Below are 27,786 nucleotides of genomic sequence, written 5' to 3' on the forward strand. Positions count from 1 at the left end.
ATTTTTGCTTATATTATATTATATTAATTTTTGTTTATATATTACTACTTACTAAATATAGATTGTAATTCATCATGATATTCATTTGTAGACTTCTCTTTGACAAGATTAATTATGGATTGAATGGATTCAGGATTACATAATAAATAATTAACTTTAAATCTTGGTAATTTGGAGAAATATTGTAAATGAGTAACAATTTGAGAATCCCAATTAGGTACTGAATCATTTATGGCGACATAAGAAGCAGCATCTAAATAGAATTGGAGGAACTCGGGATCGACTGCATTGGATTCAAATACGGTTTTATAATCATCTAATGATATATTAATGACATATTGATATCCTTTAGATTTCTCAGCGTCTGGTAAGGAAGCTAAACTTGTTAAGAAACGCATTGGCAGATTAGAATCAATTGATTCAGGAGTTGGTTGAATGGTGTATTTAGTATCAGTTTTAGACTTTTTATTGCCAAATAACTCTTCAATTTCTTTGTTGGCTCTATCAGATACTGGTTTGACAATTGGGGTAGGACTTTGTGGTTGTGGATCTTTATCTTTCAATAATTGAGCAAATTCTTCAGGTAACTTATCACATTCTTCAATAGGGATATCAATTGGTTTATTCTTGTCTGTGGTGTGCTTTATAGATGGTTTTGGTGGTTGTAATTCTGCCTTCAATTGATCTAATTCCTTTTGAACCGCATCATTCTTGGGATCAAGTTTTAAAGCAGCTTCAAAACTTTCAATGGCGAATTTCTTCTTCCCAAGTCCCACCAAGGCTAAACCCTTCCTATAGTATAATTTGATTAATGATTTCTTTTCTGGTTTCAAGTTTATACCCGTTATAGTATCTTTCAAAGCTCGTTCATATTGATGGGTCTTTAAGAAACATTGAGCTCGATTTGAGTATAATATAGGATTGAATGTATCTTCTTTGATAGCATCACGATATATGACTGCTGCTTTAACATAATTCTTATCAGCAAAAGCCTTGTTGCCTTCTTGTTTCAATAACCCAGCGTTAGTCATAGTTGGTTGTATGATGGTGCTGTTGAACTTGGTGGTGTGGTGGTGATTTATCGTGTAACCCCAGAATTTTAAAACAGGAAAGATTTTAGATTTTAGATTTTCTATCACCATACAATTTTTCACTAACAAAAAATGAGTCTGTAAATATCCCAGTACGGTTTACAACAAGTGACGACCTATTGGGATAAATGACGGTAGAAGAACTAAATGACGAGTTAGAAGCCATAAATGCCATCTTCCCTGGCTCCTTTGAAGATATAGCGCCTCAGATATATAATTTCCATGTTTTAAATCATGAAGAAATCCCGATTCAAATCAGTTTTCCACAAGATTATCCTGAAGTTAAACCAGAAATCATCCAGATTATAACTTCCAATTCGATGAAATATAATGATTTAAACTATTTAGAAGACCAATTCAATGAGATTTTATCTAGGATTTTCAGAAAGGATGAAGTTTGTATCTTTGAGTTTTATACTGAGTTACAAGAATTCTTGGAATCATATGATGAGAAACATAAAGAGACGATGATCCCTATACAGAAAGAGCCCATAAGTGGTTCCCTATCCGACTTGTCATTAGTGGATAACGATCTCCCTTTAAAGAAGCAAGAAGTGAAAAGTCTACCTTCAGGTCCTGATCCCTTAGAAGGTTGGATCCAATCTGATCCTATCCTAGATCGAAACTCCACTTTCATTGCTTTTGCCAGGAAAGTTGAATCACTCGAAGAAGCAAAGTCATATCTTGATTTATTAACTACAGATAAGAAAATTTCCCGAGCTGCTCATAATATCAGTAGTTGGAGAATTCGAAAAGAAAATGGGGTACAATATCAAGATTGTGATGATGATGGAGAAACGGCTGCTGGAGGCAGATTACTTCATTTATTAACGGTATGTATACAATTATATATATATTTATTAAATAATGCAATATGGTGGGAGGGCTCATGAATTGAATGTCTATACTAACTTTTACAAATTTTTTTAGATGATGGATGTGTGGAATGTTATAGTGGTGGTCAGTAGATGGTTTGGAGGTATCCATTTAGGACCTGATAGATTTAAACATATAAATTCTGCAGCTAGAGATGCTGTTGTTAAGGGAGGGTTTTCAAATGTGAATGGGGATGGTAATGCTAATGCTAATGATAATAAGAAATCTAATAAGAAGAAGAAGTAGAAGTCATTATGCTTACTTTGTGAATCTTTTCCTTTTATTTTTGATTTGTGGTTTATCCGTATTATCCTCTTGTTTTCTTTTGGTTCCTATACTATTCCATAAAGTATCAAGCTTATCAGTTGAAGAAGGTTCATTAACTGATTCGATTTCTAAGGAATCATCATCTTCTTCTTCTTCCTTCTCCTCCTGTATTTTATTATTCTTGTTATTATTTAATTTTTGGAAATCACTCTAGAAAATAGTTAGTTAGTACTTGTTTATAGACCTTTTTTTATACATATTTCAACGGCATTTATACATACTTTAGGTGGACCTTTGGGAGTATATTCCTTTAATTTATTCAGACTTAATGCTAATAACTCTTTATCTTTGTTTGAATCAATAGTTATATTATTATTACCCCAAGTCCTTCTGGTAGGTATTATTGGAGTATCATTGATTGGTTCATCTTCTTCTTCGATGGTAGTAACACTACTCACTCTATTGAATGAGTTTATACTTCCATATCCTATACTCTGTATGTTACTATTACTATTCTTACTGATTTGAATTTGTTTAAGTAAGTTCTTAGAATGAGGATTAATCCATTCTGATGAATCCTTTACTTTACTCAGTCCTGGTTCCTTTTCATTCCGTTGGTCCTGTTTCTCTGTCTTCTGCATGAACTTCATGTTCATGACTCTATGTGAAAGCCCACTCATCTTGATTCTTCAACTATCTTGACCTTATAGTTGATAGATAGTTACTTAACTATTGGATTGATGATATTTTTATGCTTTCTTTCATATTATGAGTTAAATTTTCCTGTATATAAACTCCTGCTAACAAAAAAAAATTTTGGATCTCCATCTCATCAAAAAAATATTACTGAAAAATTATTAGACAGTATAACGTCAAATACCATACTATATCATCATCATATAATACCATCATGAAGTCTGATTTTAGATTCTCAAACTTATTGGGAACAGTGTATAGACAGGGGAATTTGTTATTCTCGTCAGATGGAACGAAATTGTTGAGTCCAGTGGGGAATAGAGTGTCCTGTTTTGATTTAATCAATAATAAATCATTCACATTTGAATATGAACATAGGAAGAATATCGTTAGAATAGCATTAAATAAACAACAAACCCTTTTGTTGAGTGTGGATGAGGATGGAAGAGCCATATTGGTGAACTTTGTATCGAGAACTGTCTTACATCATTTCAATTTCAAAGGTAAAGTTCAAGATTTACAATTTAGTCCTGATGGTCATTATTTTGCAATTGCTACTACTAAATTCATTCAAGTTTGGAAAACTCCAAATATGACTGAAGATAGACAATTCTCTCCCTTCATACGTCATAGAATATATTCTGGTCATTATAATGATGTGTTATCTATAAATTGGTCCAACGATTCTCGATTCTTTATAACTACTTCAAAAGATATGACATCAAAGATATTCTCCTTACAATCAGAAGAAAAGAATGTGGCCATGACTTTGGCGGGTCATAGAGATTATGTCATTAAAGCCTTTTTCAATGAAACTCAAGAAATCATATATACCATAAGTAAAGATGGTGCTTTATTTACCTGGGAATATACTGAAAAACCTTCAACTGAAGAAGATGATGACGAGGATGAAGATAGTGATAGTGATGATGATGATGAAAACAAGCCAACTAAACCTATGAGTTGGAGAATCACCGCTAAGAACTTTTTCCATTCTGATGCTAAAGTCAGATCTGCCACTTTCCATGCCAAAACAAATTTATTAGTAGTTGGATTTACAAATGGTGAATTCAGATTATATGAATTACCGGAATTTAATATGATTCAACAATTAAGTATGGGACAAAACTCAATCGATACTTGTGAAATCAATAGTACTGGTGAATGGCTTGCCTTTGGATCATCTAAATTAGGTCAATTATTAGTATATGAATGGGCTAGTGAAACTTATATTTTAAAACAACAAGGTCATTTTGATTCTATAAATTCATTAGTATATTCTCCTGATGGATCCAGAATAGTAACTGCATCTGATGATGGTAAGATCAAGATTTGGGATATAAATTCCGGCTTTTGTCTTTATACTTTCCAAGAACATAATTCAAGTATAACTGATATTAAATTCAGTAAAAAGGGGAATGTGTTATTTAGTTGTTCATTAGATGGTACTATTAGAGCTTGGGATCTTATCAGATATAGAAACTTCAAGACTTTCACTGCTACTAATCGTATCCAATTTAATTGTATTGCCATTGATCCCAGTGGTGAAATATTAGTGGCGGGATCTCAAGATAGTTTTGAAATCTTTATATGGTCGATTCAAACTGGACAATTATTAGATTCTTTAAATGGTCATGAAGGTCCAATTTCATGTTTAGATTTCGGAGTGGAAAATTCATCAGTATTAGTATCATCATCATGGGATAAAACCATTCGAATTTGGAATATTTTCGGTAGAAGTGCTACTGTTGAACCTATTGAATTAAAAAGTGATGCATTAAGTTTAACCATTAGACCTGATTGTAAAGAAGTGGCCGTAAGTACGTTAGATGGATACATTACTGTTTTCGATGTCGAATCAGGTAATCAAATTCATTTAATTGATGGTAAACGTGATATTTTAAGTGGAAGATACTTGGAAGATAGATTCACCAGTAAGAATTCAACTAGATCAAAATATTTCAATACTATAAGCTATTCAAATGATGGATTAACTTTAATTGGAGGGGGTAATAATAATTCGATTTGTATGTATGATATTTCAAATGAAGTATTATTAAAGAGATTTACTGTATCTCAAAATTTACAATTAAATGGTACTCAAGAATTTTTAAATAGTAATAGAATGATTGATGGTGGTGAAGGTGGTACCCTTGATTTAATTGATGAAGCAGGTGAAGCCAGTGATTTAGAAGATAGATTAGATTCCACCATACCTGGATCAAAAAGAGGTGATCCATCATTAAGAAATATCAGACCTGAAATTAGAGTTAGTAGTATTCAATTCTCTCCAACTTCAACTACATCATTTGCAGCTGGATCTACCGAAGGACTTTTAATCTATTCAATTGATAATTATATTTTATTCGATCCCTTTGATTTAGATGTGGATGTCAATAATGAATCTATTCTTGAATCATTACAAGAAAAAGAATACTTGGTAGCATTAATCATGGCATTCAGATTGAATGAAACTTATTTGATTGAAAGAGTTTATGAAAGCATCCCTTATAATGATATTAAATTGATTGTGAATGATTTACCTATTATTTACGTATCTAAATTATTAAATTTCATAAGTGATGTGATTAATTCGGATAATGTTGGAAGTAAAAAAAGTAATAATAGTGGTGATCAACATTTTGAATTTAATTTATTATGGGTTAAGATTATTTTAGAGATTCATGGACAATTTATTAATTTAAATAAATTTGAATTTCAATCTTCATTAAAGAAAATTCAAAGATTTTTAAGTAAGATTGGTAAAGATATAATATTGTTGAATAAGAGAAATAATTATTTATTAGAGTATCTTACAGTGGCAAGAGATTTAAAGGGTGAAGAAGAGGGTGATGATGAAGAAGGTATAATTGAAGATGTTGAAGAGGATGACGATGAAGAGATGGAAGTGGATGGTGAAGAAGATGTTGAAGCAGATGAAGAATTAGGTGGATGGTTTGGAAGTCAAGTGAAATCATCTAATGGGATAGTATTCAGTGTATCAGATGAAGAGGATGAAGATGAAGATGAAGATGATGAAAAGGTTGTCTTCGAAGAAGATGATGATGAGGAAGAAGAAGAAGACGACGACCACGACGACGACGAAGATGAAGATAACTAAATAGTCAAGAATAAAAAGTCATAATAGGTATGATTGTAAATAATAGCATAACAAATAGTTTAAGTTTAATAGACATTTAAGGATTATACCCATAATTCATTGTAGATCATAAACGTTTTGATGGTTACTTATTTTTGCAACTTGGGATATTTTGGTTAAATTAGGTTAAAAAAAGAGATTTTAAGGTTTGCAACCCTGGAAACTGTAAAATGGGAATCTCTTGCATTTTGTGTAATATTCAATCACCTTCTTTCGCTTTTTTGTTCACCCCACTTTTAACTTCTACATTTTCCCAGCCACTTTTAAGAAGTCCCTCCACTGAAAAAAAACCTTTAACTACCCATTCATTCTCCCCTCCATTATCAAATATAATGTAAACACACCCTTAATATAAGGACCAACAAGTGTTAAGAACCCCTCCCCCACAATTTATTATTATTATTATTATTATTATTATTTATTATTATTTATTATTATTTATTATTATTTATTTATTAGTTATTATTATTATATTGGCTACTTTGAGTCAACATAGTATGGTACATAATACAGTATGCTTGTTAAACAATGTTAAAGGTAATTAGGTTAGGTTAGGTTACAGAACTCTGATGAATCTTCAATTATTAACATTTTTAACCAGCTATCCTAGCTTCTTTTTTTCCTTAGCGGTGAGATCTCCCTAAACGCATACACAGTAAATTTTATTTTTCTTCAAGTGAGAGAGCAGTGGTATGATGAATGAAAAATTTTAAATATTACATGTCGTAAAAAAACAGGGCATATAAACAATTAACGAACAAACGAACAAAATGACTAATGACATAATCGTGTGAATTGAATATTAAAGAGTATATCGATGACTACTCCCCTCCCCCACACCACCACTGCTCATCCATCTCATCCATCTCTTTCATCTCCATAATTGAAATTAATTTAATTTAATTTAATTTTAATTTTAATTAGTACATTATACATACGTACATCATCATAAAATAATTATTATGTATTTTACGTAACAAGTATCAATTGCATTAAAATTATTCCGAAGTCATTCATATAAAATTTTTCAGACAGACATTTAATGAATGAACAGGGGAACAACCTTTTTTTTATTTATCATTGAAAAAAAAAAGATTATGACATGACATGACATGACTTTCTTCGGTTTCATAAGCGATAATTGTCCATATAATATATATATATATATATATAAGTAAATAGTTAACCATGTTTTCTCAATATATATATATATATAGAGAGAGAGAGATAGGATTTTATATACTATATAATTACCATATATTACTACTACTAAGTACTAGTACTACCATTATCTGAGGTGTAACCCATAATAATAGAAAACGCCCCCTCCTTTTTCTTTGTGTCCTTACTTTTTTTTGGTTGTTCCCTTTCGCTCATCAATCCCCACTTTTGTTGAGAGATCTTTAATAATTACCAGACAGTCAAAAGCTAAGTTAAGTTCAGTCAGACAGACAAAAAAACTCTCCACATTCACAAAAAAAAAGTGATATATCACCAAACTTCAATTTCAACAATTCTAAAAAGGCAACAAATCCATTTCTGTCTTCTTTGAAAGTTATCTATCAGTATCAATTCATTTCAATCAATCAATCGTTTAGTTTTGCTATCTGAAACTATCATCAACGTCAATTGTTCATCCCATTCGTCCATTGATTAACCAACTCATACCACTTCCCACTTCCCACCCCTTAGGTCATTGAATTTTTTCCCACTTTAGAATTTTTTTGTCAACCACATTCTTCTGTTGCCAAACTTTTTCTAATCTTAATCAATTGTCTTTTGTTCAATCATATCAAGTCAATTGCTTATCCATCGAATCCAATTCAATTCAATCTAATCTAATCTAATCTCATCCATTGCATAATCCTCTTTAAACAAATTAAAAAAAAAATAAACTACCTCCATCCATAGCAAGTCCGACTCCGCTTCATATCCATTTTCAACTATTTAACTTTCACCCCCTTTTATCATTCTGCATTCTTTCAATATTATTACTATTACAATATTTAATTCAATATGACAAGAGATATTACAAATCATTTACTTTTCGAAGTGGCTACTGAAGTAGCCCACAAAGTCGGTGGTATCTATTCCGTATTAAAATCAAAAGCTCCAATCACTGTAGCTGAATATAGAGAACGTTATACTTTAATTGGTCCTTTAAATTATACTTCAGCTCAAATTGAAGTTGAAGAATTACCTGTCAAAGATCCTTTAATCAAACAAACCTTAGATTCCATGAGTGAAAGAGGTATTCGTTGGTTATATGGTAGATGGTTAATTGAAGGTGCTCCAAGAGTTTTATTATTTGATATTCATTCTGCTGGTCATCTTCTTAATGAATGGAAAAATGATTTATGGAATATCGCTGGTATTCCAACTCCTGATCATGATCAAGAAACAAATGATGCTATTTTATTAGGTTATCTTGTCGCTTGGTTCTTAGGAGAATTGGTTTATAATGATAGAGAAAGAGCTGTTATATGTCAATGTCATGAATGGTTAGCTGGTATTGCTTTACCTTTATGTAGAAAAAGAAGAATTGATGTTACAACTATTTTCACTACTCATGCTACTTTATTAGGTAGATACTTATGTGCTGGTTCTACTGATTTTTATAATAATTTAGCTAATTTTGATGTTGATGCTGAAGCTGGTAAAAGAGGTATTTATCATAGATATTGTATTGAAAGATCAGCTACTCATTCAGCTGATGTTTTCACTACTGTTTCTCATATAACTGCTTTTGAAGCTGAACATTTATTAAAAAGAAAACCAGATGGTGTATTACCAAATGGTTTAAATGTGGTTAAATTTCAAGCTGTTCATGAATTTCAAAATTTACATGCTTTAAAGAAACAAAAAATTAATGAATTTGTTAAAGGTCATTTCTATGGTAATTATGATTTTGATTTAGATAATACCTTATATTTCTTTATTGCTGGTAGATATGAATTTAGAAATAAAGGTTGTGATTTCTTTATTGAAAGTTTAGCCAGATTAAATCATAGATTAAAAGAAGCTGGTTCAAATAAAACCATTGTGGCATTTATTATTATGCCAGGTAAAACTCATTCATATACTGTTGAAACTTTAAAAGGTCAAGCAGTTTTAAAACAATTAGAAAGTACTATTGAAGAAGTTCAAAAGAAAGTTGGTGAAAGATTATTTGAACATTGTGCTAGATTTAATAATACTCATGCTCATGGTTCAACTGGTAATGGTGGTGAAGTTCCATCTATTGATGAATTAATTAAACCAGCTGATAGAGTGTTATTAAAAAGAAGAATATTTGCATTAAAGAGAGATGGTTTACCACCTATTGTAACTCATAATATGGCAGATGATTCAACTGATCCAATTTTAAATCAAATTAGAAGAGTTCAATTATTTAATAAACCGGAAGATCGTGTTAAAATTATTTTCCATCCTGAATTTCTTAATGCTAATAATCCAATTTTATCCATTGATTATGATGAATTTGTTAGAGGTTGTCATTTAGGTGTTTTCCCATCATATTATGAACCATGGGGTTATACTCCTGCTGAATGTACTGTAATGGGTGTTCCATCTATTACCACTAATTTATCTGGTTTTGGATGTTATATGGAAGATTTAATTGAAAATACTAGTGATTATGGTATTTATATTGTTGATAGAAGAATGAAATCAGTTGATGAATCTATTAATCAATTAACTGATTATATGTATGATTTTGCTGAAAAAAATAGAAGACAAAGAATTAATCAAAGAAATAGAACTGAAAGATTATCTGATCTTTTAGATTGGAAGAGAATGGGTTTAGAATATATTAAAGCTCGTCAATTATCTTTAAAGAGAGCTTATCCTGATAAATTTAAAAATGGGGCTAATCCATTTAATAATTCATCAAATTTGAAATTAACTCGTCCATTATCAGTTCCAGGATCTCCAAGAGGTAAATATGGTGTTATGACTCCAGGAGATTTAGGTTCATTACAAGAAGCTCAAGAATCTTTAAATACTGAAGATTATATTGGATTTAAATTAGGTGGTTTAGAAAATGAAAATAATGTTGAAGATGAAGATGAAACCACTCATTATCCTTTAACTTTAAGAGGAACATCTGCTCCACCTCAAGATCAAGATGAATAAATCTTATCATGCCGTTCTTTGTTTTTGTTAATTTTACCGGTTTTTATTAAAACCTTTACTTTTTTTTAGAAATTTCAAGTTACACGACAAATAAGTATTTTTTTTTGTTTTTATATTCTCTTTGTTTGTTTTATTCCATTCTTTATATATATATATATATTGTTTAAGTTTTCTATGTTTATAAATTATAATTATAATTTTTCTCTTTTATTAAAAAAAAAATACATAATACATTTGTTATATATAAATATCTCTATCTACCATTTATATCTTTCAGCGGCTAATTTACAATATTCATTTGAATGTTGAACTGAACAATCCATCAAGACTTGATCATTATAATCATTATCCAATATGGGTGGTGGTAAAGATTTAGAAGAAACAGTTAAGATTTTATTTAAATGCTTTAACCATCCCTTTAAGACAATGAATTTATTATTTTGATTTGATTCTGTAATGGTTAATCCTAAATAATCAATAATTGAATTTTGATCATTAGTACCATCATTCTTAAAATTCCACCAAACGATTGAATTAGGAGTTACATAACTTAATCCGTCTTGACATGACATTTTCTGTTTCTCATCAGTCCAAGTCCAAGGTGATGGATTCACATTGAAATCATTATAAGATGAGATATAATCAAGTTTATATTGTTTAGATTTCGTATCGTAGGAAATAAGAATCACTTTAGGACGGATTATTTCGGTTAAACAATGATTACAATTCTCAAATTTAGATGATATAATCCCAAACCAATATAATTTATCCTTAGTAAGTTTGTTATGAGGTAATAAATGTTTTGGGATAGGTAATAATTGGGTTGATTTGGTGATTGATTCATCTAATCCAATGTTACTAGTGAAAGTATTTTCTCTCTTTTGTTTTGGAGGAGTAGCTTTAGAAAGCCCTTTGGGGTTAGGTTTGACGATATCCTTAAGATTCTTATTATCATTGTTGAGCTTGACATCTGCTTCAACATTCTTATTAGATTGAACAACCTTAGTATCTTCGGTATCTTTGTTAATAACTTTGCCTATTTTGGAATCTGCAGTATCCTTGGCTTTAGCATCCTCTGGACCAATACCTTTAACATCAGATGGAACTTTAACATCTTCAATTTGTTCATCACTTATAGCCGCAACTTCATCAACCTTATCATCTGCGCCAACTTCACTTGCTCCACCTCTGTTAATTGTACAGCCACCTGTTTCAATATTACATTTGGCAATAGACAAAGGATTAAAGCTATAAATGAAATTTAAATGTAAATTATTAATATCATTAACTTCGTTCTCATTTTCAATACCATTGAAAAATGGGATCCAATTTCTTTCGACTTTATTGACAAGATCAGCATCACCATGATGATTGACGGTCAACACAAGTCCATTGTTTGTATTATAGATAGGATTGAAAGGTCTAAATAATTGCATGACTGATTTAAACTGATGGTCTTTTAATTTCCCACTGTAGACAATGATTGGTTCCTCATCATATTCATCGGGTTCATCTGCATTAGACTTTGGTTTTTTAAAATGTCTTAAGATCACATAGGGTTCAACAGGTCCATAATTTGAATCCGGAATATTCTTTATACCTGCTCTTGGATCATGATCGACTCTAACCGGTAAAATATTTGGATAAATGATTTCTTTATTATGAGCAAATTTAAAATTAAATTGTTGTTGCCAATTCTTATTAAACACTTGAGCATATAAGAAACTAAGGGTTGATTTTGATTTATCCCCACTTTGACTATAAGAAATTTGACTTACCATATAATAAGCTTGATATTTATCTAACCAAATTACTGAAGTATGTCTTTTTGTCCATCTTTCTTGTAAAATTTGGATTACTGATTTATCCTTGGGTTGATCAAAAAATGTAATGGCTAAAGCTGGAAATCTTAAATTATTAGAAACAAGGATAGTTATTTTATTTCGAATAGTTTCTAATTCAAAAATTTCATTATTAATCCCATTTGGACGATTTTTGACAGAACTACCATCATCAAATAATAATTGTTTGAAAGATGCTACTTGAAGTGAATCATGATCAACAATGGTATAAGGAGAACATTCAGCTATTTCTCCTTTATCCTCTTCAAGAGGGTTCACTTGATCATTATAATCATAATATGCTTGAATTGAAGTTTTAACATAGTTAAATTTATCAAATTTCTTAGTGAAAGGAAGATTTTTGATATTGAATGAATTTTGATCATATAAATGATGTTTTATAAGGGAATTACTTCCACCCAGTCCTTCAGATTGTAAGGAAGTGAAAAGATAATACCAAAGATTTAAATTAATAATAAGTAATAATATTGAAATTATTACATTGATTAATTTACCATGATCGTTGATACTTAGATTTTTGAAACTATCAGAAATAGTGAATTTTTTAGATAGTATATTTCGTTTGAATAATAAATAGATGGTGGAAGGAGTGAATATCACCACCAATATTAAGTAAAATGTAAGATCATTTATGTATTGATTGTTGGTATTATAGGTGTCATAATAGTTATTTTTGTCCTCGTAAAGATTGGATTCATACATGATGATTTGGTTCGAGTATAATCAACAAAGGAAAGAATGAAAGTAAATAAACCACTGGGTACTACCAGTAGTAACTCTAGATATGAAAGAGAAGGAAAGATAGAATTGAACACCTAAGTTCTTGATATATATATGTATCCTATCACCAAAAAAATAAAATTGAAAATCTAAAGCCACCTTAACTTTTTAAATCATACACCAAAACAATGAAGGAGAGAAAAATACAATTGAGAATATGACCATCGAAATTTGTTTGGCAAAATACCATATGCCGTTACCCCGATATAGAGTTATTTCTTTACTTACATCAATAAAAACGGTCATTTCTTTTCATTATTGTTAATATGTCAAATGGTACGATTCTATTTCGAACATGATATGGAACTTTAAATACAGGATTATAAGAAAAATATATCTACATAGTAGAATATAAACTGGCTGGGCGTTTTAATCTCATTTGTTGTTGGAGATAAGGTTATGGTTATGAAAAAGCTTAATAAATTAATCGTAATACTTGAAAATTGACACATTCATACTTCTCGTATTTTTTTTGTATTGCGCTGGTTTACGCATAGTAATGAATCTATTAGTACATGGTTTAACTACCTATATATGAAATTATAGTAATAAAATATATTCACTACACTACAACATTGACGTGTCAGTAATCTTGTGAACTATAAAATTATATATAGATGTATCTATGTTATCATCTCTACCTGAAATTTTCATAAGTGGGGGGAAAACAGAAAAGGAGTTATATTTAAAATAAAAGGAAATTGTTGGCGATTTGTCGCATTTTTTTTTGTGGTTTTGTGTTTTTGTCAATTAAGTCATTTATGACAAAACCTTTTCGACATAGATCAATACTAATAAGTTAACACTTCACCTTTATAATCGTAAAAGATACCAGTATCCTTTTCTTTGAATCCTTCAATCACAGGAATCAAACCTTCAGCACTCTCTTGTGGAGTTATCATACTATCCTTAACCAAGTCATAGAATTCTGGATTAACTTTCTTAATATGGGCAGCAGCAGCCTCTGACATACCAGTTGCAACCACACCTGGATGAATTGGAATAACAATGAAATTTTGAGAAGCTAATTCTTGGGATAATTGAATGACAGAGAAGTTTAATGAAACTTTTGATTGACCATAAGCAGTAGTATGTAATGGCAAAAAGTTAGTGATTGATCCAGCAGCGGAACTAACAAATATAGCCTTTCTAGTTTTCTTTGCAATTAAATATTTATAAATCTTTTGGAAAACTAAGATTGGTCCTAAGGTGTTAACTTTATAGTGCTGCAAATAAATGTCACTGCTTGTTTCTAAAGTGGGGACTAATGAAGTTGAAATACCGGCATTGGAAATAAATGTATCAATACCTTTAATTCCAATCTTTTCTAATTGAGCATCAATAGTATCAATTGATTTCTCATCACCAACATCTAAATCAATAACATGAATATTAGTGAACTTCTTAGCTAATTCAACTAATTCTCCAGATCTGGCTGGAGATCTGGTGGTTGCAATGACAATGTTTTTGTCATTTAATTCGGCAAATTGACGAACTAATTCGAATCCAATACCTCTATTACCACCAGTGATAAAATAAGTTTGAGCAGTAGATGACATGATATTGTTGGTGATGTTGTTACTTGAGTTTTAATTGTTAATTATTCTAACTAATTGATATTGATAACTAAAGTATGTTATAGATATGAATTCTAATCAGCTCTTTAAATAGTGCTCAGGTTTAGTTTGGTATACTATTATTTATTGCTGCAAAACAAAATTACTAATCTCGGTGCTAAATAATATTTAATATCCATAGACAGGATAATCCCCGAATCGCATGAAATGGACAAGCTACATTCTGATTTCTCAGATGATATTGTCGGAGTTTAACTTGTTCTATATTAAATCTAATCTAGCTATAGATATAAAAAGTTTTGTGGTGACACACTATAAAACAATTAAACTAAAGAGGAATTTAAAAAGATAAAACTTCCCCTTTATAATCGTAAAAGATACCATTATCCTTTTCTGTGAATCCTTCAATCACAGAAACCAAACCTTCAGCACTCTTTTCTGGAGTTAACATACTATCCTTAACCGCTTCATAAAACTCAGGATTAACTTCCTTAATATGGGCAATCGCAGCATCGGCCATATCAGTTGCAACTGCACCAGGATGAACTGGAATAACAATGAATTTTTCTGATTCTAATTCTTTAGCTAATTGAATAAGAGAGAAATTCAATGAGGCCTTTGATTGACCATAAGCAGTGGTATGTAATGGCAAAAAGTTAGTAAGAGATCCTGCAATTGAACTAACAAAAATAGCCTTTCTAGTTTCCTTTGCTAATAAGTATTTATATATCTTTTGGAAAACTAAGATTGGTCCTAAAGTGTTGATATTATAATGATTTAAATAAATGGCACTAGTAGTCTCTAAAGTTGGTGCTAATGAGGTTGAAATACCTGCATTGGAAATAAATGTATCAATACCTTTAATTCCAATCTTTTCTAATTGATCATCAATAGTATCAATTGATTTCTCATCACCAACATCTAAATCAATAACATGAATATTAGTGAACTTCTTAGCTAATTCAACTAATTCTTCGGATCTGGCTGGAGATCTTGTAGTTGCAATGACAATGTTTTTGTCATTTAATTCGGCAAATTGATGAACTAATTCGAATCCAATACCTCTATTACCACCAGTGATGAAATAAGTTTGACCAGTAGAAGACATGTTGTTGTTGTTGCTGTTGCTGTTGTTGATACTTGAGTGTTAGAAGATAGTTATTCTATACAATTGAGATTGATAAGTAAAGATTTTAGAGATGAATGTATTACTGTATAAAATTTCACTTTAAATAGTGTTCAATTCTGGCTCGGTATAAGACGATTTTTTCGCTTTGCTGCAAAACAAAATTAGTAAGCTCGGTGCTAAAAATGTATGCTCCTCTAAAATACAAACAGTATAATCTCCGAGTGAACAAGCTTTCTGACATTTTAAATAATTAGTGGAGTTTCGATTATCAGTGTTCTCTATTACTAGTTAAAATACATATATATATATAAATAAATCACCATGTGGAACAGTAAAAAATAATTAGTAAGTGAATTTAGAAAGGTAAAACTTCACCTTTGAAACTATAGAAGATACCGGAATCCTTTGCTTCAAACCCGTTAATGACAGAAATCAAGCCTTTGGCACTTTCTTCTGGAGTAACCAAACGAGCTGAAATAGCCTTAAAGAAATCTGGTTTACTTGCTGCAAGAGGACCAAGGGATTCTATCGATGATTCGGTGGAAACTGTACCTGGATGGAATTGTATATCTTTAAATAAAGTTTGGTTTGATAGAAACTGTTAAAAGTATGCTGCAATAGTAATTAAATAGTGCGGTGGAAATAAAAAGGCTTTAGTGATATTAAAATAGGTATAATAACAGAGCCAGTATCGTTCCCCAAATTATATACTCAAGCGTATATGATTTTAAAGTAGTAAGTTATTATTCTACATAATGAATTAACATACACACCAAATAACTCAAAATCGTGCAAAACATCTTAGAAATATAGTTTGAAGTTGACTTTCTAGCAGAATTTACATTGAGACTTTAGCTTTTTCAATTTGCAACAAATCCATCTCGGAGGTAAATGTGGACATTTCCTAGATTTGTCATAATTCAATATCAAAACAATCATCTAGCAATAAATATCTACAACGACTATTATATAATTCCTTTTCTTCAAAATTCATAGTAATACAAGTAAAAATGAAAATTAAGTCTTCTAAAAAATCTATAATTGTTGTAGCCCAAATAAAAATAAACTAATAATACCCTGCGTTAAGATAAAAAATTGCCTAGAAAGGTAAGACTTCACCATCGTAATCGTAGAAAATACCGGAATCCTTAGCTCCAAATCCACTAATAATAGATATCAAACCTCTAACACTTTCTTCTGGAGTAATCAATCGAGTTAAGATAGCTTTATGGAACTCAGGATTAGTTGCTTCGAGACTGGCAATAGATTCTTTTGCTGCTTCAGTGGAAACTGCACCTGGATTAACTGGTACCACAATAAAATTTTCTGAAGCTAATTCTTTTGATAATTGAATAACAGAATAATTCAATGCAGCTTTAGATTGACCATAAGCAGTAAGAGTTAATGGGTATGATTTGGTAATTATGCCTGAAGCTGAACTAATGAAAATAACTTTTCTGGTTTCCTTGGTTAATAAGTATTTATATACCTTTTGAAATACTAAAAATGGACCTAAAGTGTTGACAGCATAATGTTTTAAAAATACATCAGCATCAGTCTTTAAAATTGGGTCCGTTGATTGAAAAATACCAGCATTGGAAATATAAATATCAATTCCTTTAATACCAATCTTATTTAATTGAGCTTCAATGGTATCGATTGATTTGAGATCGCCAACATCTAAATCAATAACATGAATGTTAGTGAACTTCTTAGCTAATTCATATAATTCTATGGCTCTTTCTGGAGATCTAGTAGTTGTAATAATGACATTCTCGTCGTTGGCTTTGGCTAATTGAGTGACTAATTCGAAACCAATTCCCTTGTTACCTCCGGTAATAAAGTACGTTTGACCAGACATCTCGTTATTGTTACTCTAATCGAAGTGAATATCACCTTTAACTAACCTTAAGGAGTTATTCAACTTTAAATAGAAATTTGATTTGATATACACAGTAAATGTGTCATATAGCATAAATAATTCGCTCTAATATACGAACAAAAAATAATTAGCTCGGTGGAAATAAAAGGATTTAGCGAAATAATAATATAATGATTTGTAATTTATATATAGCCCAGCGTAGAGTTAATGGGATGTTTTAAAGTAATATTAATTTAGAAACATATTTAACGGTTGAACTCTAAAGGGTTTGAAAGTATCCACATGCAATCAACTAGTTATAATTACTCTTCTTCGATAAATAAAGACAATCTATAATTGTAAATTCACATATAAATATAGAAAAAATAACCTTTCTAACTCAAATATAAACAAACTAATAATACGCTGTGTTGGGATAAAAAAGTGCTTAGAAAGGCAAAACTTCACCTTTGTAGTCGTAGAAGATACCAGAATCTTTTGCTTCAAATCCGTTAATGGTAGAAATAATACTTTTAACACTTTCTTCTGGGGTAATAAGAGTAGCTTTGATAGCTTCAAAGAAAACAGGATTAGATTCAGCAAGAGGAGCAATAGCTTCTTGGCTTGATTCGGTAGAAACTGCACCTGGATGGATTGGTACCACAATGAAATTTTCTGAAGCTAATTCTCTTGATAATTGAATAGTAGAATAATTCAATGCAACTTTGGATTGACCATAGGCAGTAGTATGAAATGGAGCGAAAGGAGAAATTGTACCAGCAATTGAACTAATGAAAATAGCCTTTCTAGTGTCCTTGGCTAATAAGTATTTATATACCTTTTGAAATACTAAAAATGGACCTAAAGTATTCACAGCATAATGTTTTAAAAATACTTCACCATCAGTCTTTAAAATTGGATCCAATGATTGGAAAATAGCAGCATTGGAGATATAAATATCAATTCCTTTAACTCCAATCTTGTCTAATTGAGCTTCAATAGTATCGATTGACTTAGCATCTCCAACATCTAAATCAATAACATGAATGTTAGTGAACTTCTTAGCTAATTCATATAACTTCTTGGCTCTTTCTGGAGATCTAGTAGTGGTGATAATGACATTCTTATCTTTGGCTTTGGATAATTGAGTAACTAATTCGAAACCAATACCTTTGTTACCACCAGTAATGAAATAAGTTTGACCTGACATCTTGTTGTTGTTGTTATTGTTATTATAGTATAAGTAAATATTACTCTTAATCAATTGATGTTAATTATTGATAAAAGTTATAAGAAATGAACCCAATTATGAGATATATATATCTTTAAATAGTCTAAATTTTTGCTGCAAATTAGTATTTTTTAGTAATTCTACGCTCGGTGGAAAGAATTAATAATCACCGAGTTTGCACAAGACTGATGCCACCACACAATTTATCCACAAATATGACACAACCATCCCCCAAAAATAGTATAAAATTATGTTGATATGTCCAAACATTTGCTTAATGGGGTATTTTAAAGTAGTGAATTATCAGGAATATATACCGAGATAACACGTATAGCTTTAACACCTCAAATGATTGTATAAGCTTCTATAAATATTTTTGAAGTTTAACGTAATTTTTGAGCTTCAGTTTCTCCATTTACTACAAATTCAGCTTAATTGTAAAAGTTAATTGATTACTGGGAAATTATTATCCAAAACAGTACATCCCCATAAGATAAAATAGACTCGAAATCTTCATAAAATAGGGCAACAAATCGTAAATGCAGTCAATTGGTAATAAATAACTACAGCTGTGGCCTTCTAAAAACTCTTTCACTTGAAAATTCATAAATAAAAATAATATAATGCCCTAGATGGTCGAAATAAAACTAACTAAGGACAGCCACTTTTAAGACAAAAAACGGATTTAGAAAGGTAAAACTTTACCTTTGTAATTATAGAAAATGCCAGAATCTTTTGCTTCGAGTCCATTAATGACCGAAATCAAACCTTTAGCACTTTCTTCTGGACCAATCATACGAGCTTTGATTGTTTCATAGGAATTTGGATCAGTATATTCAAGAGGGGCAAGTGATCCTACGACTGTTTCTGTGGTAACTGTACCTGGATGAAGTGGTACTACAATGAAATTTTCGGAAGCTAATTCTTTTGATAATTGAATAACAGAATAATTTAAAGCAGCTTTGGATTGACCATAAGCAGTAGTATGAAATGAAGGACTTTTAGAGATAGTACCTGAAACTGAACTAATAAAAATAGCCTTTCTAGTGTCCTTGGCTAATAAGTATTTATATACCTTTTGAAATACTAAAAATGGACCTAAAGTGTTGACAGCATAATGTTTTAAAAATACATCAGCATCGGTCTTTAAAATTGGATCCAATGATTGGAAAATAGCAGCATTGGAAATATAAATATCAATTCCTTTAACTCCAATCTTGTCTAATTGAGCTTCAATAGTATTGATTGATTTGGCATCTCCAACATCTAAATCAATAACATGAATGTTAGTGAACTTCTTAGCTAATTCATACAACTTCTTGGCTCTTTCTGGAGATCTAGTAGTGGTGATGATGACATTCTTATCACTGGATTTGGATAATAGAGTGACTATTTCAAAGCCAATACCTTTATTACCACCAGTGATAAAATAAGTTTCGTTAGAAGAAGGCATGTTGTTAATGTTGTAGTAGTAGTTGAAACTTGATAGTAAGAATATTGTTCTTGTTTAGAAGCAATATTATGAAGTAAATTGTAGATATGAATGAAGTCGCATAACTCATGACTTTAAATAGTATTCAATTCGCATTGCTGCAAAATAAAATTAGTAATCGCGGCTCTAAGATGTCAACTTCTCAGAGAGCTTAATCTCCGATCCTACATAAAATCAACAAGTCATATCCTGGAAAGAACCTTTAATAGTGTCATCGATACTTGGAATTTAAGTTATATATTCTATATTATTATAAGTTAGAGAAATAACATATATATATATCAAAAAACAAATAAATTAATCAAAAGATTTCAAAAGATTATTACAGCTAAAAATTCACTTGTAAATATTATAGACTAAGTATTATATTCAAAATTGATTACTGTTTCTCAAAGTTGCAATGAAAGTAAATAAAAAACTTAGAAAGGTAAAGCTTCACCTTTGTAGTCGTAGAAGATACCAGAATCCTTTGGTTCAAGTCCGTCAATGACAGAAATGACACCTTTTACACTTTCTTCAGGAGTAAGCATAAGATCTTTGATATTAGCAAACAATTCTGGCCTAGCGGCAACAAGAGGTGCAAGAGATACTTGAGCAGACTCAGTGTAAACTGCACCAGGATGAAGTGGTATAACGATGAAATTTTCAGAAACTAATTCTTTTGATAATTGAACAGCAGAATAATTCAAAGCCACTTTAGATTGACCATAAGCAGTAGTATCTAATGGTAAAGTATTAGAAAATGAACCAGCAACTGAACTGATAAAAATAACTTTTCTAGTTTCCTTGGCTAATAAGTATTTATATACCTTTTGAAAGACTAAAATTGATCCTAAAGTATTGACGGTATAATGTCTCAAAAATACATCAGCATCGGTCTTTAAAATTGGGTCTAATGATGCAAAAATACCAGCATTGGAGATAAAGACATCAATTCCTTTAACTCCAATCTTGTCTAATTGAGCTTCAATAGTATCGATTGATTTAGCATCTCCAACATCTAAATCAATAACATGAATGTTAGTGAACTTCGTAGCTAATTCATATAACTTCTTGGCTCTTTCTGGAGATCTAGTAGTGGTGATAATGACATTCTTATCACTTGCTTTGGATAATTGAGTAACTAATTCGAAACCAATACCTTTATTACCACCAGTAATGAAATAAGTTTGACCTGACATCCTGTTGTTGTTGTTATTGTTATTATAGTATAAGTAAATATTACTCTTAAACGATTGAGATTGTTGATTGATGATAATTATAAGAAATGAAAGAAGAGTAAGAAGTCATATGAGTTTAAATAGTGCTTCAATTTATATATACTGTTCTATATATTAATCGACGGTTTTAACCTTCAAATTTTGAAACTACATGATTAACTAAGCACACCATTTCAAAAACCCGAAGAGAAATACAATTTGCAGCATATTAGAAATTTAGTAATGAAATAGTAACCGGATACAAAAACTTTAAAACTGGGGATAAGGATAATCACCGAGCTCTCCCAAAACAGGTCATATCCCCTCAAATCTAGTAACGCCATATCTTGTTTAGCAATATTACCGAGTTAACACATCTACCGTACTTTAGTTAACAAGCTATATTCTGACTACTCTAATCCACAATATACAATTTATGTTGATAAATGCTCTGATTTACTTTATTATTCCATGATGTTATATCCTTACAGTAATTATCAGCTCGATTCTCCTACTCTAAATCTCGGTGGTTTTTTTTTTTGCAACGAAATCATCTCGGTGTTAAAAGTAATAAAGTATAGAGGAAAAAAACTACAACGATTCAAATTCTTCTTCAAAATTCATATATTTTCACAACTTTCAATTATTTAGTTTTTTTTTTAAATACCTTAATTCCCCCAAAAGACACTAACTAGTTGCACCAACACCAGCACAATAAGCTAATGACCAAGTCAATGATTGACCGTTATCCAAGTATGCATCTGTAAATGATGAACTACTAAAGAATTGATAAGCAGTAGTAGGATCATAAAGAGCAACATTTAACATTAAAATACCTCTCCAACCATCAGGAACATCATTAATGATTGATGATAAAATTTCATCCCATTCTTGTTGAACATATGTTGGACCTCTTATAAAAGATGAAGCAGTCATAATTGGTAACATATGAATACCATGGATATATTGAACTAATGTACCAAAATAAGTGGTATAATCAATTTTATTTTCAAATAAAATACCAGAAACTTTATTGCCAATATAATTCGATGGTTCAATAATATTATTATCTTCATAAAGGAAATACAGATTTAAACTACTTCTTAAAATTGCTAACATTAAATTACCTCTATTTTCCATATTAGAATCACCAATAACATTACCCCAAACTTTAATTGCATATGCATGATTGACATCTTCAGAAGATGATTCTTCATCCTTACCATCTGCTGATAAATATAATCCTTTTGCCCAACTATGACCCACAAAGTAATCAAATGATCTAGACATTGGGAAGTATGGATCAGTTAATGTTGGATTAGCAACATCTCTAGCTAATGTACTAACCCAATCTTCAATTGAACTTAACCAAGTACCTCCTAAATCAGCATCAACTTTAGCAACCACAGCACAAGCATGGATATGATATCCCCAATGGAAATGATGATCATTATAATGACCGTTTCCGTAATCAGCACTTCCTGTTGCAGAAGACACAATTCCTTTAAAATTAGTATCATAAAATAATGGATAAATTTGAGTATTATTGGTAAATATTTCAATAGCACTCTTAATCTTAGGTAATAAAATATTTGTTAAATCAGAATTCTGAATGATGAAATGAGTAGTGTATACAACTAAAGCATACTTCAATAAAATCTTACCACTAGTATACATTGAATTAACATTGGCCATCGTAACAACATCATCATTGACTTCATTAGTTGCAGCTGCAGTAATAGCAGCTATAGTATTGGCGGTATAATTAGAGGAATTTCCAGGTATGGTTGTATATGGATCCCATTCCATCGAAGTTGGAATTTGTTCTTCCATTTGAAAAGAATTTGTTAAACAACCAATCATAGTACCTAAAGTTGTAGAAAGACATGTTAAAGAAGTTTGAGTTCCTGTAGTTTGACTAGTAAAAGTGGCAACTTGATGTGGAGCGGCAAACATTAATGTAGTTCCACTATTTGAAGAACCTGAAACTGAATAATCAAAACCATAAGTACAACTAGAACCATTCACGGTAGCTGTTAAAGTCGCATCAGTTGGATAACAACCTGCTGCACTATCAAAATTTGAATCTTCACCAAAACAAAGTTGGAATACAGCACCATCAACAGAATTAGAAGTAATAATAGAATTTGAATCTTGTAATTTGAAACTTAAAGATTGGCCAGAAGGCATTGTAACATATAAAGACCATGTTGTACCATTCAATAAAGTTATAATAAATTTTAAAATTCCACTTTTAGGAGATGTGGTACCTTGAACTGATTGAAAACCAACACTTGAATTAATTTGAGGAATTAAATTATTATAAATTGCAGTAACAAAACCCATACCTTGTACAATTGGACAGTCCATGTATCCATTATCAGTTGCTGTAAATCTTGTAGTAACAGCAAATTTTGACATATTAATTAAACCAAATTCAAAGTTGGCGTCAAAATCAGCAGCGGTAAAAACCAACTCTTGAATACCTGTTGGTGAATAAAAATAAGAAGCTGGACTACCAGGACCAAATACTCTATCAGATTCTTGAGCGTGATAAATAGTTAAACCATAATTATTATCAGCATGAGCATAAGTAACACTATAAGGGTGGGTGTAAACAGAACAATCTTGAGTAGCAATTAACATGTTGCAATAAAAAGTATTCGTTTCCACTGGGGAAGCATTGCTAACATTTGCAGGAACTGCAGTTTCTCCTGGTCTTTGGATAAACATTGAAAGAGGTGGATCAGTAGAGATAACACTACTGAAAATATTTGACATTTTGAAGCTATTTTTAGTATTTAGATTGCAATTAGTATTGAAAAGTAAGAAAGAAGAAGAAGTGTCATATCAAATAGAAACATCTATATATATAGTAATAATTTAGTTGGCGGCTAAATTGCAAAAAAAAGGTAAACAAAAAAGAATTAATATGCCACAAAAATCAAATATACACAAATTAAAAATGAATATGTAAATTCGAAAAATTTAGCAAAATTGTCTAAAGTAATTTAACGTTCTGAATTTCATTCTTTCATCGGGAATGCCTTCATCCATTATTAGTCCCCTATTTTCATTATTTTCCTAGTAAAAATCAAGGAGGTGGAGACAATAGAGCAATAAACCCTTGTTGGTCTATTTATAATTGATGGAGAGATGATTTGGTCTATATTTCCTTAAACATGGATTGATAATTATAGAATTATCCCAAATGGATATCGTTGCTTAGCATCTCTAATCTATTAGTCTAATTAGACTTTGACATTTAAAGCCCCTGCGGGAACTTTGATCGTAATCACTCTTTAATTTTATGCACCTTTAATTATATGAAATGGCACTTCTTATCTTGGCTGGCATTCAGTTTTCCGGTCCAATTGTAACCAACCGATGTATGATATTCAACACCATTGGCAGTGTTTGATACAGGTCTAGCAAAATATTTGACTCTTTTTTCCGATTGATTTTTCAGCTGCAGAATCCCTAATATCTCTCAAATTAGTACGGAGAGCCGCATCTGCCCAATTGGGATTTAGAGGGACCTGCGAATTCCGATTATATTTTAAAGTGGTTTTGCAGTATTTAGGATGGTATAAAAAGGGGTGAAATTTCCGATATTCTGGTTCAAATTTTGTTTAATTTTTATGTAATCAGAGTAATCTTATTTCTACCACTACTACATTCATACCAAATAATAATAATGAGTTCTCAGACTGTTTTTGTGACCGGAGCTACTGGTTATATTGCTCAACATATCATCCTTCAATTGTTAAAGAAGGGATATCATGTTATTGGACAAGTTAGACTGGTTGCTAAAGGTGAAGCTTTGGAAAAAGATTTCAGTGATAAGAATTTCTCTTATGAAATTGTTGAAGTCTTAGAAAAAGACGGTGCCTTTGATGAGGTTCTTACAAAACATCCTGAGGTCACAGTATTTCTTCACACTGCTTCCCCAATCACATTTGATGTTGAAGATAATGAAAAGGATATGTTGATTCCTGCTGTGAATGGAACAAAGAATGTACTTTCTTCTATCAAGAAAACTGCTCCTCAAATTAAAAGAGTAGTGGTGACTAGTTCAGTACTTTCAGCAGCTAATTATTCTGATTTTGGCGATAAATCGTTTGCTTGTGGTGAAGATCAATGGCTTAAGACAACATACGAAGAAGCTAAAACGTCTGATGCCGCTACTGCTTACGCTGTATCTAAGAAATATGCTGAATTGGCTGTTTGGGACTTTGTCAAGGAAGAAAAACCTAATTTCAAAGTAACTACAATCTTACCTGCTTACGTTTTTGGACCACAAGCTTTTGAGTCTGGAGTAAAAAACTTAAACTTAACAGCTGCAATGGTTGCAAATGCTTTAAAGTTAAACAAGACCGACCCAATACCTGTGGTTACAGGAGTAAATATTGATGTTAGAGATATCGCATTAGCACATATTCTTGGTTTTGAAAAGGAAGAAGCTGCAGGTGAAAGACTTTTTGGGGTGTCTGGTAGATTCATTTATGATGAAATCGTTGATGACATTCGAACAAACTTCAAGGAGTTTGATGATCAATTACCTCGTACAAAGAAAATATCAAGTGATTTCTATGATCAATGGGTCAAATTTAATGATGTTAAATCAAGAAAGATATTAGGCATTAAATATATCCCATTGGAAAAGACTGTAGTTGATTCTATAACACAAGTATTGGATTACCAAAAGAAACATGGTTAGTCTGCGGTTAGTCTGTTTGATAGTAAATTTCGAATATTACGTTCATTGTGATTCGCGTATTGTAGTTGTATGTTGTACTCTAGTGCGATATAACTAGCCATTTGTGACTATCCTATCTCATGATACTTAAAATAAGTCTTCAAATACTTGTACGTAGTTCAATCTTTATACTAGCTTCTTACCTTAGAAACCTACCTGTTAAACAGTAACTAGCCAATCTCCAGAAGAGGATTGCGCTTCACCTGGTGTGATGGGTTCTGGGGGAATTGGAGGTTCTATATGAGCGGTCTGAGATCGGCGATTTGTAGGATCTTTGTGAAGTTTATTTTTTTTGATGTGGCTGACCAACCGGTGTTAATCGTTAGATTCGGCCGATTTGCACGTTGTTTTTTTTGCAATCTTTTTGAAGTATATATCAAATAATCCAAGGACACATATAAAATGAGGTGAATTTTCTTTGATTTTAATTTGATTTTATGAACAATCTAATATTAAAGACTGATTCATTCATATCAAATAATAATAATGAGTGCTCAAACTGTTTTTGTGACCGGAGCTACTGGTTATATTGCTCAACATATCATCCTTCAATTGTTAAAGAAGGGATATCATGTTATTGGACAAGTTAGACTGGTTGCTAAAGGTGAAGCTTTGGAAAAAGATTTCAGTGATAAGAATTTCTCCTTTGAAATTGTTGAAGTCTTAGAAAAAGATGGTGCCTTTGATGTGGTTCTTACAAAACATCCTGAGGTCACAGTATTCCTTCACACTGCCTCTCCTTTCACATTAGAAGTTGAAGATAATGAAAAGGATATGATAATTCCAGCTGTAAATGGTACTAAGAATGTTCTTGTTTCTATCAAAAGATTTGCTCCTCAAATTAAAAGAGTTGTCGTCACAAGTTCTCTCCTCTCCGCCATATCTTTTGCTGAATTGATTGATCCAAAATTTAGAGGAAGCGAAGATGATTGGCACTCAGTTACTTTGGAAGAAGGAAAAAATGGAGATCTTTCTGCTGCTTATCCTGCTTCAAAGAAATTTGCTGAATTGGCTGCTTGGGACTTCGTTAAAGATGAAAAGCCAAACTTCCAATTATCAACTATCTTACCAGGTAGTGTTTTCGGTCCACAGGCTTTTGAATCAGGGGTAAGTAATCTTCATCTCTCTGCTGCTATGGTTGCTAAAGTTTTGAAATTAAAAAGAGATGATGCCATTCCTGATATTGTTAGTATTGCTATTGATGTTAGAGATATTGCATTAGCCCATATACTTGCCTTTGAAAAGGAAGAAGCAGCTGGTCAAAGAATTGTCGGAGCAGCTCATAGATTTATTTACAGTGAAATAGTTGATATTATTAGAAGAAATTTTACAGAATTCGACTGTCAATTACCTCCTACTGAAAAATTGCCAAACAATTTCTATGATAAGTGGGTAAAATTTGACGATGTTAAATCGAGAAAGACTTTAGGTATTGAATATATTCCTTTGGAAAAGACTGTGATTGATTCTATCACTCAAATATTGGATTATAATAAGAAGCATGGTTAATCTGCTGTTAGATTGTTTTTTTTAAATTGTTTTTGTGATTCATTACTTGTGGCTTTATACTATACATTAATGAGATATAATTAACCATTTGTGACAAACCTATCTTATCTCGTGATACTTGAAGTAATTTATAATTTGTAGTTATATATTCAGTAAACCTATT

General features: G+C 31.1%; 15 protein-coding genes across 15 annotated transcripts; 5 read left to right on the forward strand and 10 right to left on the reverse strand. All coding sequences in view use genetic code 12, as the record gives it.

Moving 5' to 3' along the window:
- Positions 1-44: 44 nt before the first annotated feature.
- DFJ63DRAFT_315579 (uncharacterized protein) lies at positions 45-1,031 on the reverse strand (the record flags this gene model as incomplete). The annotated part of the gene is made up of 1 exon (XM_064906572.1): positions 45-1,031. The coding sequence occupies one exon, from the start codon at positions 1,029-1,031 to the stop codon at positions 45-47; it is 987 nt and encodes a 328-aa protein (XP_064759667.1).
- A 188-nt stretch (positions 1,032-1,219) lies between these two features.
- On the forward strand, positions 1,220-2,459 carry DFJ63DRAFT_338785 (uncharacterized protein; the record flags this gene model as incomplete). Its single annotated transcript, XM_064908699.1, has 2 exons — positions 1,220-1,924; positions 2,022-2,459. The coding sequence occupies 2 exons, from the start codon at positions 1,220-1,222 to the stop codon at positions 2,211-2,213; spliced, it is 897 nt and encodes a 298-aa protein (XP_064759668.1). The 3' UTR covers positions 2,214-2,459.
- DFJ63DRAFT_248348 (uncharacterized protein) lies at positions 2,460-3,029 on the reverse strand. The gene has a single exon (XM_064904378.1). It carries the CDS (start codon positions 2,912-2,914, stop codon positions 2,471-2,473), a length of 444 nt encoding a protein of 147 aa, XP_064759669.1. The 5' UTR covers positions 2,915-3,029; the 3' UTR covers positions 2,460-2,470.
- On the forward strand, positions 2,925-6,139 carry PWP2 (snoRNA-binding rRNA-processing protein). The gene has a single exon (XM_064904384.1). The coding sequence runs from the start codon at positions 3,145-3,147 to the stop codon at positions 6,049-6,051; it is 2,907 nt and encodes a 968-aa protein (XP_064759670.1). The 5' UTR covers positions 2,925-3,144; the 3' UTR covers positions 6,052-6,139.
- Positions 6,140-8,106: 1,967 nt separating this feature from the next.
- Positions 8,107-10,224, forward strand: GSY1 (glycogen (starch) synthase; the record flags this gene model as incomplete). The annotated part of the gene is made up of 1 exon (XM_064907554.1): positions 8,107-10,224. One exon carries the CDS (start codon positions 8,107-8,109, stop codon positions 10,222-10,224), a length of 2,118 nt encoding a protein of 705 aa, XP_064759671.1.
- A 257-nt stretch (positions 10,225-10,481) lies between these two features.
- Positions 10,482-12,788, reverse strand: BMT3 (Bmt3p; the record flags this gene model as incomplete). The annotated part of the gene is made up of 1 exon (XM_064907663.1): positions 10,482-12,788. The coding sequence occupies one exon, from the start codon at positions 12,786-12,788 to the stop codon at positions 10,482-10,484; it is 2,307 nt and encodes a 768-aa protein (XP_064759672.1).
- Positions 12,789-13,657: 869 nt separating this feature from the next.
- Positions 13,658-14,425, reverse strand: DFJ63DRAFT_331909 (SDR family oxidoreductase; the record flags this gene model as incomplete). The annotated part of the gene is made up of 1 exon (XM_064907664.1): positions 13,658-14,425. The coding sequence occupies one exon, from the start codon at positions 14,423-14,425 to the stop codon at positions 13,658-13,660; it is 768 nt and encodes a 255-aa protein (XP_064759673.1).
- Positions 14,426-14,783: 358 nt separating this feature from the next.
- Positions 14,784-15,551, reverse strand: DFJ63DRAFT_337667 (SDR family oxidoreductase; the record flags this gene model as incomplete). The annotated part of the gene is made up of 1 exon (XM_064908585.1): positions 14,784-15,551. One exon carries the CDS (start codon positions 15,549-15,551, stop codon positions 14,784-14,786), a length of 768 nt encoding a protein of 255 aa, XP_064759674.1.
- A 1,120-nt stretch (positions 15,552-16,671) lies between these two features.
- DFJ63DRAFT_315587 (SDR family oxidoreductase) lies at positions 16,672-17,433 on the reverse strand (the record flags this gene model as incomplete). The annotated part of the gene is made up of 1 exon (XM_064906573.1): positions 16,672-17,433. One exon carries the CDS (start codon positions 17,431-17,433, stop codon positions 16,672-16,674), a length of 762 nt encoding a protein of 253 aa, XP_064759675.1.
- Positions 17,434-17,881: 448 nt separating this feature from the next.
- On the reverse strand, positions 17,882-18,643 carry DFJ63DRAFT_290682 (SDR family oxidoreductase; the record flags this gene model as incomplete). The annotated part of the gene is made up of 1 exon (XM_064905331.1): positions 17,882-18,643. One exon carries the CDS (start codon positions 18,641-18,643, stop codon positions 17,882-17,884), a length of 762 nt encoding a protein of 253 aa, XP_064759676.1.
- A 706-nt stretch (positions 18,644-19,349) lies between these two features.
- Positions 19,350-20,117, reverse strand: DFJ63DRAFT_315589 (SDR family oxidoreductase; the record flags this gene model as incomplete). Its single annotated transcript, XM_064906574.1, has 1 exon — positions 19,350-20,117. The coding sequence occupies one exon, from the start codon at positions 20,115-20,117 to the stop codon at positions 19,350-19,352; it is 768 nt and encodes a 255-aa protein (XP_064759677.1).
- Positions 20,118-20,575: 458 nt separating this feature from the next.
- Positions 20,576-21,337, reverse strand: DFJ63DRAFT_337671 (SDR family oxidoreductase; the record flags this gene model as incomplete). Its single annotated transcript, XM_064908586.1, has 1 exon — positions 20,576-21,337. One exon carries the CDS (start codon positions 21,335-21,337, stop codon positions 20,576-20,578), a length of 762 nt encoding a protein of 253 aa, XP_064759678.1.
- A 705-nt stretch (positions 21,338-22,042) lies between these two features.
- On the reverse strand, positions 22,043-24,136 carry ACF2 (Acf2p; the record flags this gene model as incomplete). Its single annotated transcript, XM_064907555.1, has 1 exon — positions 22,043-24,136. The coding sequence occupies one exon, from the start codon at positions 24,134-24,136 to the stop codon at positions 22,043-22,045; it is 2,094 nt and encodes a 697-aa protein (XP_064759679.1).
- A 916-nt stretch (positions 24,137-25,052) lies between these two features.
- Positions 25,053-26,075, forward strand: DFJ63DRAFT_337673 (dihydroflavonol-4-reductase; the record flags this gene model as incomplete). The annotated part of the gene is made up of 1 exon (XM_064908587.1): positions 25,053-26,075. The coding sequence occupies one exon, from the start codon at positions 25,053-25,055 to the stop codon at positions 26,073-26,075; it is 1,023 nt and encodes a 340-aa protein (XP_064759680.1).
- Positions 26,076-26,229: 154 nt separating this feature from the next.
- Positions 26,230-27,717, forward strand: DFJ63DRAFT_248359 (SDR family oxidoreductase). Its single transcript, XM_064904379.1, has one exon. The coding sequence runs from the start codon at positions 26,601-26,603 to the stop codon at positions 27,621-27,623; it is 1,023 nt and encodes a 340-aa protein (XP_064759681.1). The 5' UTR covers positions 26,230-26,600; the 3' UTR covers positions 27,624-27,717.
- Positions 27,718-27,786: the final 69 nt, after the last annotated feature.

Source organism: Scheffersomyces coipomensis (assembly GCF_036884675.1).
Source record: "Scheffersomyces coipomensis strain NRRL Y-17651 chromosome Unknown DFJ63scaffold_8, whole genome shotgun sequence".
Lineage (NCBI taxonomy): Eukaryota > Fungi > Ascomycota > Pichiomycetes > Serinales > Debaryomycetaceae > Scheffersomyces > Scheffersomyces coipomensis.